This window comes from Cebus imitator, unplaced genomic scaffold (genome assembly GCF_001604975.1).
Source record: "Cebus imitator isolate Cc_AM_T3 unplaced genomic scaffold, Cebus_imitator-1.0 Scaffold150, whole genome shotgun sequence".
Taxonomy (NCBI): domain Eukaryota; kingdom Metazoa; phylum Chordata; class Mammalia; order Primates; family Cebidae; genus Cebus; species Cebus imitator.
In genome coordinates, this window is record NW_016107465.1 from 2,023,708 (window position 1) to 2,037,030 (window position 13,323).

Genomic DNA, 13,323 nt, shown 5'->3' on the forward strand with positions numbered 1-13,323 from the left:
TCTTCTTTCAGCACTGCAGTGACAATACACACCCCTGCCAGTCTGACATGAATATCGAAGGAGCCTGGAAGAGAGGCTACACGGGAAAGAACATTGTGGTCACTATTCTGGATGATGGAATTGAGAGAACCCATCCAGATCTGATGCAAAACTACGTGAGTGTATGCTGTAGTTAGAAGGTCTCTTTTTCTGGGAAACAGGGAAACTCATGTTAGGATTATCAATAAGGGGGATAGCTACTGAAAAATGTAGCACCATACAATAGGGTATTATGTTTTGCTTCTCTCTGGTAAAAGATGAGTTCTTTGAATACAGGAAGCCTGAGATAACCCTTTCAACTTTCCAGTGCCTTTGATGTTCTGACTTACAAAAAGAAAGCAATCAGGTAACAGAAACCCCACCACCAACACCATCTGCTGCCAGCAACATTCGCTGCTCTCAACAGTTTATCCAAGCAGCCAGGCAATACTCTTTGTTTCTTTTATGGAGAAAAGTGTACTTCAAACTTTGGTCTTTTTCTCTCTGTGCCTGTTCTTTTTTTTTTGCAAGGACAGTAATGATCAGCCTCCCAGGAGTCTGCAGGAATCAGTTCCTTTCTTAAGAAGAAACCACAAACTCATTTAGTTCTCATTTGAACAAAACGGTTGAGTTGCTGCATCCAAGCGCACTCAGATAAACTTGTGTCTCTTTGCAGAATAGAATTCTAAAGCTAAAAAGAAACTTCAGGTTAGTCTCCTTATTTGATAGGAAAATAAACTGTAGCCTGAAGACTGAAGTGAGTTATTCATGGTCAGATGGAAGAATGGAAACCATGGCTGCCTGTCCCCCAGCAGAGATGTCTTTCTTGTCACACACGAAGAGGGTTTTACAGCATGCTGCCGCTCCCCACTGCATATGAATGTATTTGACTAAATACAAATAGCATTCATGTAATTGTGAGTGCAGTCTTTTATCTTTTTCATTGTTCTCCTCTTGAGAAAAAATTCTGCAGAATGGTCTGTGCAATTGGCATGATTGGTGCCCTCCCGGTTTTTCTTATGTTGTACCTGGTGGGCAGTAGAGAAAGTGCGTTGGGTAAGGTGTCAGAGACTTGGGTTCCTTCCAGTCTTGATTTGTTTCACCATTTTTAAAGGCAAACAAGCAAATTCAACTTTGGTTTTGGAGATACTGTTTCCTCATTTTGAAATACCCTAGGAAAACTTTGTTCCTCATTTTGGTTGGTCCTCTGTTTCAGGCCTGTTTTTCCTTATCAGTAGAATTAGTAAGATACATTAGATATAAGGACACTAAGCGAGTCTGCAGAGCCTCTTTGTCACAGGAGACAGGAGCTTACCAACTGTATATACAGTGTATATTTTGCTTAATTTCCCTATACATTTCAGGCTTTATATACTAAAAGTTATTTTCAGAAAGAGTCTTTGATAAAGACAGAAAATCAAGATAGTGTTGACTTTCACTAACATGGAAATTAGGAATAATAATAAAGTATAAGAATATTCAGGCTAGGTGCAGTGGCTCATGCCTATAATTCTAGCACTTTGGGAGGCTGAGGCAGGAGGATTGTGTGAGCTCAGTAGTTTGAGACCAGCTTGGAAAACAGTGAGACTTCATCTTTACTAATAGTAAAAAAAAAAAAATGAGGAGAGAGAGAGAGACCAAGTCACTCAACAGACCCCCAGAACTGAAAATAAGCCAGATTAGACTCCAGAGAAGGGATGTCAATCACACCACATTATTCCAGGCTAGAAGGAGGAAGCAGCCCATTTTTCATTTGATATTAAGATACGGGGTACCATTTTACCCTGCACCTATATTCCTATACTATTTATCTATACGTGTTTCTTACAGCCAACTAACGTAAATAGAAAGAAACGTATTCCAAATTATTCTAGTAACCCCATATATTTGTGGTCTTAATCTCTGTATGCCCTCGGAGCACTTCTTTTCTCTCCTTGTACTCATGTATCTTTCCTAGGAAATTTAACTGAAAAAGACTTAGGGCAGAAATTATGCCCATGCTTGAAGCAAGCATTTATTAAGTACTCAAATAACCAGAATTGCTATAAAAATGTTCCACTGCACTAAAATGAATGCCCCTCAGGATTTCTAACCAAATTATGAAAAATAGCTCTAACTGAATTATTAAAATGCCAAAATAATTAATTTATTTAAAAGAAAGTAAAAAAATTAGCTGGGCATGGTGACACCTGCCGGTGGTTCCACCTGCTCAGGAGCTGAGGCAGGAAGATTGCTTGAGCCTGGGAGATCAGGGGTGCAGTGAGCCAGGCTGTGACCACACCACTGCACTCCAGCCTGGGTGACAGAGGAAGACCCTGTTTCAATCAATCAATCAATCAAAGAAAATTCAAAGCATGTTAAATTAGGCTAGCTATAGTGATATAAACTTGACCAATGGTAACAGTCTAGTAATTTTTTTCAGTAATTTGGATATTTTTCACAATCATTTTTAAAAGCAAACAAGCAAATCCAACTTTGGATTTGGTGATAGTATTTCCTCATTTTGAAATCTTAGTGTAGGAAAACTGTTCATCATTTTGGTTGGTCCAAAAGCCAATGGGTATTAGTAGAATGTTTAAATCATGGAGGCCTTTATAATAGATACAATATCTGAAACCAGACCAGTGTTTTCTAATAGAGGTCCTAAGATACCTGACATATGGATTTTTAATTGGCTTGCCAATGATAGGTGAATGATTTTTGTCTTCTGAAATCTATATTATGATAAGGAAGTTGCAAACTCAAGAAATCAATTAAGGAGTAGGGAGAGAGTCTATGGAGAATAAATCACTTTGTGCCTAGGTAGTCAAGGAGTGCCTCAGAGAAAAGGTAGTAGAGGATGTCTCTGAAAGACACACATTTCATGAACTGGGTCATTCTAGCTGTGAGGGGGGAAAAGTGCTGGCAAGAATGAGCCAGGCAATTCTGTGGTCTGTGTGGAGTTCTTCTTCACCTTAAGGGGGAAAAATACAGCAGTAATTATTACTGAACAAGCACTCCCTCCCGAAGGCATCCTGACACCACCGAACTGTGAGCGTATTAGTTAACCTAATTACTTTCCTGCAGAAATGTATTTAAAAATGCATGAGCCTATGGGTCAATGGCTAATTAATGAATGACCATTTCCTTTCCCTTGCTTTTCTCCTCTGTGGCCATAGGATGCTCTGGCAAGTTGTGACGTGAATGGAAATGACTTGGACCCAATGCCTCGTTACGATGCAAGCAACGAGAACAAGTAAGGCCCCAGGGAGGGGTGGCTGGCATGTGGCTGGCAAGGAGCTTTGTTTTCTGCTCATGCTGAGGGAAGTATTTTCTTCAAAATCCTTGATAATATATGATTCTTAATTTGCTCCAAGATAAACAAGTGCCTTTCAACTGAAGCCTCTGAGTAAGAGGAAAGGGGTGTTCCGCATAGACAGAATGGTTACAGATTGAGCCCTGGGGAGTGGCTCAGCATTACCAAATCTTGAGACTGGAGCTAAGAGATGACCCCTCATGTGATAATTGCCCTGTGCCCATTTGTTTAAGGACGGGGTGGTGAAGGGAGAAGCCAAGCAAGGTACCTCCCAAAAGAATTACTTTGTTCTGTTAAATTCAACACATGATTGAATACTGCGTTTGAGGTTCCTTCCCAGGCCTTTCTTTCTTTTACTTCTCCTTTCCTCCTCTCTACTCTGTGGTCATTGTGTTTTCCACTGGTACACCTGAAATACCTAGGAGATTATTGCCAATTGCAGAAGGCATTACCTTTCTTATTCCCCGCCCCGCCCCAGGTAAGAGGCATAGAAACCCAGTTAACCACAATTACACTTTCCGGTTAGTACGTGGTTTTTAGTGAATGCAAATCAACATTCACATCCATTTGATAACATAGAGTATTTTAATACTTCTCAGGCAAGTAAGAGAGAATGGCTTTTCTTGCTTATATAATGACCCAGATTCCTTACAATATTAGTAGATATTTCTAATCTCTAAATCATGTTAATTTTTTCCCTTTTACTATGAAGCTCCTTGGGATAATGCTATAATTTAGGTACTTGCATTTGAATTTTTATTTACATATTTTATTTACATTACATGCACAGAAGTTGCAAATAGAACTGTTTAGCTCATTTATTTTGTTATTTCTAATCTGCTTTTTTCTTTAGGGAAATGTTTCTCAACTAGGATTATTTGATTAAGTCAGTCAGTAACTTTAGATAAAACCTTATGACCTTGAAAACTGTTACTGTACCTATGTGGTTTTTCTTTAAGCCCTACAAAGAAAGCTTAACAAAATAACCGTAGAAATATGCTATTTGTTGACATGAACCACCAAGTAAATCTTCTAAATCAGATTCAGTGGTGAAAGCATTAATACACAAATTGATATAGGTAGAATTTTCTATTACTTCCAAGCAAAAAGAGACCTACATTAAACTGTATAGTTTTCTTTCAGACCTACTGTAACCGTCCAGTGAGTTCACCTTGACCACTGCCTTGATAAAGCCAATTTATCAAGACAGGGGAATTACAATGGATAAAGTGTAATTCACGCAGAGCTGGCTGTGTGGGAGACCGGAGTTTTATTATTACTCAAATCAGCCTCCCCAAGCATTTGGCGATCAGAGTTTTTAAAGATAATTTGTTGGATGGGGGCTAGGGAAGTAGGGAGTGCTGATTGGTCAGGTTGGAGTTGGAATCATAACGGGTTGAAGTGAGGTTTTCTTGCCATCTTCTATTTTTGGGTGGGTTGGCAGAACTGGTTGAGCCAGATTACCAGTCTGGGTGGTGTCAGCTGATCCATCCAGTGAAATTTCTGCAAAATTCCTCAAGCACTGATCTTAGGCCATACAATAGTGTTGTTATCCCCAGGAGCAATCTGGGGAGTTTCAGTCTCTTGGAGACAGAGGTTGCATGACCCCTAAACTGTCATTCCTAATCCTGTAGCTAATTGTTAGTCCTGCAAAGACAGACTGGTTTCCAGCTAAGAATGGAGACTTTTAAGGAGAAGGCTAATTAATATCAGTTTTGTTTCGGAGTTAAACCATGAACTGAATTTCTTCCCAAATTTAGTTTGGCCTGCACACAGGAATGAACAAGGAGAGCTTAAAGGTTAGAAGCAAGATGGAGAAGTCGGTTGGGTCTGATCTCCTTTACTGTAATAATTTTCTCAGTTATAATTTTTGCAAAGGCTGTTCCAATTCCTCCCTTTGAGTTTCATAGCAGTTTGTTCTTGAAGTGTGGCCTATGAAGATGGGAAAAGGCCATCGATCACTCTGGCTTTCTCCTACTGATGGGAGCATAGTGGGGTAGGTGTTGACCCAAGGTGAGAGGAGAGGAACCGCTTTGAGCTGTCTGACCATACTCAAGCAGGCCAGGCTGGGGTTCCAAGGCTTACATGACAACACGTTAGTATTCTCATCTCTAGTTTTAGTACAGCATTTAAGCAGACAGTGCTTAAGGTAAATAATGAGTTTTGGGATAAGGAGTGCAATTCTTAGTTTTAAAAGTAAAGATGTGAAAGCGTTAGTTTGGGGACTTGGAGTCCACCAAAATTAGGATCTAGTTTAAATTGAAGAAAAATAAAAATAAAAATTCAAAAACCACTAATAACAGGTATACTATAGCTTTTGGAACATAATTTTTCTCTTTCCAGTCCTTATTTTTATTAAAAACAAATAATAAGACTGATTTGTTTACAAAATAAACTTTAATTTTATTATACTTGGCCTGATTATTTGCATAAAGTACAGCAAGAATAATTATTTTTTACATAGGCTTTTTAAATTGACTTTGATGAAACTGTGTTCCATAAGGAATCTCAGATACGACTTTTTAAAGCCAAGCCCAGTCATGGGTTTGTACCCTCAAATACCTACGAGTTGGGTAAATTTCTCTCCTCTTGAGGTCCCAAGGTAACTTAAGGCTCCTGGGACTGTCAGAAAGTGACAATCTTTACTTGCCACAGGTCAGGAACCCTGTATAGAGGGACTATGTAAGGCAAGGTCTGAGGCAAGTTTTCCTAAGGTGCTATTATTGGTTTTGTAAGTCAAGTTTGATTTCTTAAAGGAAAGCATGCCATTCCAGTCAAAGCCTTGGTAAAATAACGAGTTTCTCCAACTGTGTCCTGTTCAAAAGAAAACATAATTATTGGACTTATGCAAATAACCATATTATTGCCATAAGTTAAGAATAATTACACATAGCTTTTAAATTCTGGAGAAATTGGGTAGAGAGAAACAAATATGCTCTAAATTTTGTTCACAGGAGTATACTTTTCTCAATTATTAAAAGCTGGAAATAGCTCAAAAAAAAAGTATTTTTGTCTCTGAAAAACAAAAAGCATCAGCAACACTTTAAACAACAAAAAATTGAAAAAAATTTACTTCAATTTTCTGTTCAGTCCATTTAGTTAACTCCTGTTCTGCTGGATATTCATAAACATTTTAGCTCTCCATGAGAGTCCTGAAAGTTTTTTTCCTTTTTTCTAATGTCATGTCTCCAAAGTTATTAGAAACTTGCATTCAAGAGCAATCATTAAAGTTGTATAATTGATTATAAAGCCATCTTCTAAAGAGGACCAAATCAACACAACAATTGTCTATAGATGACAAAAACATTTTAGGGAAGCCACAGTCAAAGACACAATTGACAAGGAAATTTGTTACCTCTGTGGCACACAATAATTCAACATAACAATTATAATTATTACTGATGACATACATTGAGGCATATCAGAATTATAGGAATCTTACACAATTTTGTAACACATACTAATAATGAATTTATGTGAATATAACCAAAAGAAAGTTAAATACCATATTATATTTGACAATGTTTCCTGCATGATTTTAATACATTAAATAAACTGAATATGTGTCATAGTCTGGATTATAATGTCTGTATGTAAAGACAATTCATTGAATATTGTCTTTGATGGCTTTTTATAGACCATCTTTTAAACTGTTTTTCTTCCTAAGAATTTCTTTTAAACTTGACCATTTCCTAAGACCCTTGTTTAGGAAGAATCGTGACAGTCATGCTTATCTGGGGTATTCTAGTGTGTCCTGCTTTGACCCATCCTAAGCACTGGCCGTGGTTCACTGAGTTCAGCAGGGGATTAATTATTGTTCCCAATACGTCCTTAGGTTTGCTATCCTGACAGTGAAATATGGAATTTTCATAGGTATATCACCAGCACTGTCTCCCTCTCTTTTGTGGAAGTCAGTGGTGCCATTGGGGCATAGATGTACCTTTAGCTCCCCTCAGTAGTTCTGCCTGATTTTTCTTCTTAGCTGACCAAGAGCATGTTGTCAGGCATTTAGGATTAAAATGCCCTCTTTTCCCATTAGATCATAATAATGGATATAGCCAGTGGATCTATGTTTAAGTGTGGATCCACAGATAGATAATTCTTTTGAATAGTGGTCACCTAGAGTTAGGAAATGAGTAGCTTTGTAGTTTAGAGGAGTTGACTTTTAGCCTTGGCTCTTCTTGATTAGCTTTATGGTCTTTCAAGTTAATGACTCTGAGCTTTCAGTACTTTCTAAAATGTCTCTAGAATGGGGATAATAATACTTCCTTTGAGGCTGGGCACAGTGGCTCACACCTGTATCCCAGTACTTTGGAAGGACAAGGCAGGAGGATCCCTTGAGTCCAGGAGATTGAGACCAGCCTGGGCAACATAGGGAGACCTATTTTTACAAAAAAAATAATAATTAGCCAGGTGTGGTGGCACATACCTGTAGTCTCAGATACTTGGGAGGCTGAGAGGGAAGGATCACTTGACCCTGGGAGGTCAAGGCTGCAGTGAGCCAAGATTGTGCCACTGTACTCCAGCCTGGGCAACAGAGCAAGACCCTGTCTCAAAAAATAGTAATAATAAAATAAATACCTCTAAAGATTAGCAATAAAATGTGTAAAATACCAAGCCTACTATAAAATAGATGCTACATAATTACAGCTGTTATTGTTGTAATTATATGTTCTAATTCATATATCTTATTCTTGATAAATGACCAGTTAAAAATTACAGTTATCTCAAAATATGTGTGCTTATGAACACTTCAAATTTAAATTAAAACGTACAGTTTATTTCCAGGGTAAGAAGTTGAGACAGGTTTATTTGCTTCCTTGGGGCTGGGAGCTGTGACTCTTTTCGGTCTACAGTAAGTCTGCTTTTCTTTAATTCCATTTCCCATCTCCTTTGGTGGAACATGAGTCCTTGAATTTGATATAAAATAGTGAAGATGATGAATTTGTAATCGTTATCATAAAAAGGAAGTTGAGGCATGTCCTTTGCAAATGCCTCCTCATTGTACAATCAGACCAGTACGCTTCAGAACTTTTCTGGAATTATGTCATACTTGCCTGCATTTGTTTATTCATTTAACAAGTGTTCACTGAGACCCTGCTTGGCAAGTGACTCTGTGCTAAATGTCTGGGGAATTGATGAAATAATATAGATTATTAATGGGCTGGATGGGGAGAAAATTTAGTAAGAAATTCTAATGCCTGAAGGGTTTTTAGTACTAATAGAGGATCTACCTTCAAGACTTTATGCAAATCATCTCTCTTAGACTTGCATGATTATATTTCTAGTGCCAAGGCTTAGGAGTGAAGGAAATCACCTCTGAAGTACAAAAGTTATAAAAATCCTTTTCTCGTCACTTTTGCAAGTTCCCAAATGGTGGTATGTCGGAGTTAAAAAACTGATGGTAAAGAAATAGCATGATTAGAGGAGACCATAAAAACCCATCCTTTGATTCAGCTTTGCCTCCATTTATATTAGCTTGCCAAATAAAGCTGACAGCACTGTTCTAGGCTTAAAATAGAAAATGCCTCCCTACAAATGAAACAGTCTGCTGGCATTTCATACTACTACTCCTATTTCCAATAAAATGAATTATTGATGTCTGAGTTAGATCAGCCCTTCCCTAGGTTACTTCCTCTTAGAAGTTCTCTCTGCTTAAAAGTCATAGCAACATTTAGTAGGAGTTGAAACCACAGCATTATATTTTCAATGAGTATATGTGGGTCCAGAATCTAATTCCTTTTCAAATAAACCAAGCTCTGGGTTAAAGACTCATTTTCTAAAAGGAACGGATTTTTCATTGATTTTCTTATCTCTGATTTAAGGAAGATTTAACCAGGGTGAATGGAAGTAAATTTCTTCTGATTCTTTAGTTTCTTTTCACACATCATTTCTGGTTTTATGAATGTTGCCATGTTGCAGAAACCAAAGTATATCCTTCTGTTTCCCATTTCTGTAGACAAGAACTGCTGGGAGGAGATAGTGTTCCAAAGCAAAGCCAATAGATATAGTCAGCATTTTCTGCTTATAGGGGAAATGTGTTGCTTATTATAATAGTACAAAAAAAAAAAAAAAAAACACTTTCCTAGTGACGCATTCTCTCACCCCGCCATGGGATGAGCTGGTTATCCCTCCAATCAGTTTCACAGCACCTGTGAACTTATTACTTCTTTTATAAAAAACTTTTCTTCTTGTAAATAGGATCACATTTGCCAAGTAGAAAATAGAAAGGCAAGAACAGATACTAAGTTGATCTTCAGTTTAGTTTGGAATATAAAATGTCCATTTGTTCTTTCTTAGAATAATTACAAGAGTACTGACCTGGATTGGTTTATCTGGATGAATGAGCAAAATGTGTCAGAATTGAAGTTGTTGACCTATTACATGATGTTATATATAGTGGGCCTTTGTGCTAGATATCTTTTTTCCGACCTTCCATTTCTGGTCTGTATCCCAGAAGGCTGACTTTGAGGGACTGCATTAATGGTCTCTCATGCCCTCTCACTTCCCATTGGGTTTGGGAAGTCCCTTGACTAAATTCAAGTCAGTAAATTCAAGTCCCTTGAATAAATTCTTCTCATGTTACCCATTGTAAAAGAGCCCAGTGTTTCCTGCGCCAGGCCCTTGACTGACACGGGTATGTTTGTTCCTTAGCCTGGTGTCTTTGGTAGAATAAAAAGGAAAATGTTTAAATACCTCTGAGAATGAACTAAATTCATGACAATTGTCTAAATACCTGCTTATTCTTTAATGAATGCCAAATAAATATAGAAAATGATTCTGTAACCTTGAATTCCTATATACCTGTTACCTGAAGTGTAAATATTCATCTTTGTAAAACAATGCGTTCATTATTCCCAGGCCCATAATCATGATGATGCAGCCTTCAGGACTTGTTTTTCTCTTTGCCAATTTTAGTGTGTTCTTCTCTGGATTTGGGGACTTCATTTTTGATAAAGGGTCTGATTGATGTTATAAGTTCAAATGAGGTATGAGTATAATTTATGCTAACTCAGTGTATTATTGACATGAATAATTGATAGTTGCTTGAATTTAAATTTCTTATTTAAAAAACAGACTCACAAATTCCTGGGGCCTCTAAAGCAGGTGGAAATTGCAGTAAAGGAAAGAGCTAAGTATCCTTTTTAAATCATGGATTAAGCATTTAAACACGTTTTCCAGACAGGTGTATTTAATTATCTTTCTCTTTTAATCTTCCCTTCTAACCTTCTCTTGCATCCTTACATTTTATTGTTTCCTTATATGTAGAAATATGTAAGATGTAAAGCCTGAAGCCCTTGAGAGGTTAGCAGTAGCAGCGTATTGTTTATTTCATTACGAAACGTTGGAGAAGACATCCAAGAACTTTCAAATCTGATCAGCCAGTGAACACTCAAGTTAGTTGCTGAAGAAGAAGGAGCAAAAGCCTTTATCTTATTTTTTTTACTCTGTGTACAGCTAGCTACCAGAAGAGCACGCTGAAAAAATAATAAAACCTCAAGCTTGTAGATTATTCATTTTAACATTACCAAAATATTGTTTAGGTATTGGTTACCCTGCTATTCATATCATACAGCTTCAGAGTTAAAGAACTAAAGTTAGAATTTTATTTTTGTAAGCTAAAAGAAAGATTATAATTTTTATATTCTAGCAATTCAGTTAATTACAACGCAAGCTTCCCGTTCCAGTGTATTTAAGTGTTTGTGTGAGTATGTGTGTGTGTAATACCAATGATAAGTATGCATTTTAACTATAATCCTTATAAAGGTAAATAACACAGGGCCTGTAGGCTATTTAAATATAGGTATGCATTTTAACCATAATCCTCAATAAAAGGTAAATAACACAGGGCCTGTAGGCTATTTAAATAAATGTGGAAAGGAAGAAAATATGTTCTTTAGATTACAACATATGTCATTCTCATAAAATAGTTCACCAAAGAAGGCAGGGTGATATAGTAAAAAATATTCTGCTTTTAGAGGAGATCTAGGTACCAGCCCCAGCTTTTATATTGACTATGTCTGTGACCTTGGAGAAGCATTCTTCTTAGAATCTTCCTCACCACATCAGTATCTCCATGTTCCAGTTTAAATTAACCCCAAAGCCTACAAATCTCTGGGGTTGCTATTTGCCTATATTTGAGTGCAAGGTAAACAACTGCTAATAAAATTAGCACATCTGCATGTTGTCTCATTTATGTCTCACAACAACCCGCATTCAGAGAAAAGGTCGAGAGAGGTTAAATAGTGTGCATAATGTCACAGGCAAAATTGGAATTTAAGCTTGTTTGTCCTCATACTGTCTGATTACCTGCATAGCTAAATTAATCGGTGGTCAAGTAGATGAGTAGATGAGAAATCAATTCTTGTGCAGAACACAGGCTTCAATAAGTTTACTATCAGCAGATAACTGGAATCACCAGAAGAGTATAGCATTGTGTTCAGTAAACACTTAATAACTTGGCTGTACCAAGTGCTGGCGCCCAGGGTCCTGTTTCTCCAGAGGGAAGGGATTGGTCTTCACAGTTTGCTAACAACATATGTACGTGTAACTTTGAACAAGTAACAAAGATTATTTTTTACAGTAAATTATTATATAAATTTGACTCCACAGTGGTATTCATTTTGGGAAAGTAAATGGAGGCCACCCAACTGAAACAAGACACTGTGCAGATCTTAGAATAGCAAGGAGTCAGCCACCATCACTTGTAGAGACTCAAAAGCAGACACAGGACTGGGAAAGCTTTCTAGTGAGGGAGAAAAGCTAGGCCAGGTGTGGTGGCTCACGCCTGTAATCCAAACACTTTGGGAGGCCAAGGCAGGTGGATCATGAGGTCAGGAGTTCAAGACCAGCCTGGCCAAGATGGTGAAACCCCCACCTCTACTAAAAATACAAAAAAATTAACCAGGCGTGGTGGCATGTGCCTACAATCCCAGCTACTTGGGAGGCTGAGGCAGAAGAATTGCTTAAACCCAGGAGGTGGAGGTTGCAGCGAGCCAAGATTGGGCCACTACCCTCCAGCCTGGGCGACAGAGTGAGACTCCACCTCAAAAAAAATAAATAAATAAAAGCCAAACAAAGAAAAGGGAAAGTTCCATGTTTGGTCTGTTTGGAGAATGCCGTGGAGAAGCTGGAGTTTGGGTCTCTTTGTTCCCAAACAATTCTACTCATATATTGACAAGTTTGTTTTTTAATTAAACTTGAATGAGTTCCAACTGGTGATAATATAAACAAAGGTTTTCGGAAACTATATAAAAGTACCACAGGTACAGATGTTATTATTATTACAGGTGACAGTAAGTAAAGATAAGTTTTTAATCTAATTCCCAGAGGACAGGTGGTTAGCTTTCACATTTCTCTATTTGGAGGTATGGAGTTTTTGAGGTTGGAATCACATAAAGTAAAAGACACTTTTCCAGTGTTTTTGCACTTCAGTGACAACCTTTGTGAGTCCCTCCGGAAATGTGGCCTGTGAAAGGAAGATTCTCTGTAGGAGGGAAAGACTGAGCCAAACAAGAGCCTGTGAAAATCAGAAACTTTCCCTTACCTAAGAAGGGGATGGGATATTGAGGATGTGTCCTACTTGGAAAATTGTGGCAAATTCTTTTGCCTATAGGACACCTAAAATAGCTCAAAGGAATTGTGAAGAGCAGTAGAGTACCTGTAGAATCCCCACCAATTCTCCTGAATCCCCTCCTTCTCCATTTTTATCGAAAGCTGCCCGTGAATTTTAGAAAAGAGTGACCTTTGTTAAGCATTTACCACTTCCTATTTTTAGATATCCACGTACTGGCTGCATATAATTTACATATGCTAGTAGATACATTTGAATTTGCATAAATTGCAGATAAAATACCTTGTGGTGACATCCTGAGCTGAGATGAGCTGACTGCTAAAAATTGTGTATGACCTTTTTGCTCTTGGTTGGTATTCCCTCCTTCAGAGGTTCATTCTCAAAGGATCACACCCCCTCCCATGCCTGTCCCAATTACCATATATAGAGTCTCGTT

At 37.8% G+C, this 13,323-nt stretch overlaps 1 protein-coding gene across 4 annotated transcripts in view; it reads left to right on the forward strand.

The window, feature by feature from the left end:
* The window catches only part of PCSK5 (proprotein convertase subtilisin/kexin type 5), a 461,778-nt gene that overhangs the window by 131,435 nt on the left and 317,020 nt on the right, over positions 1 to 13,323 (forward strand). For all 4 annotated transcript variants that reach the window (XM_037743744.1, XM_017543248.2, XM_037743743.1 and 1 more), the window contains exons 4-5: positions 12 to 155; positions 3,177 to 3,253. In XM_037743744.1, coding sequence (XP_037599672.1) covers positions 12 to 155; positions 3,177 to 3,253 — 221 coding nt within the window. The remainder of the gene's footprint in view (positions 1 to 11; positions 156 to 3,176; positions 3,254 to 13,323) is intronic.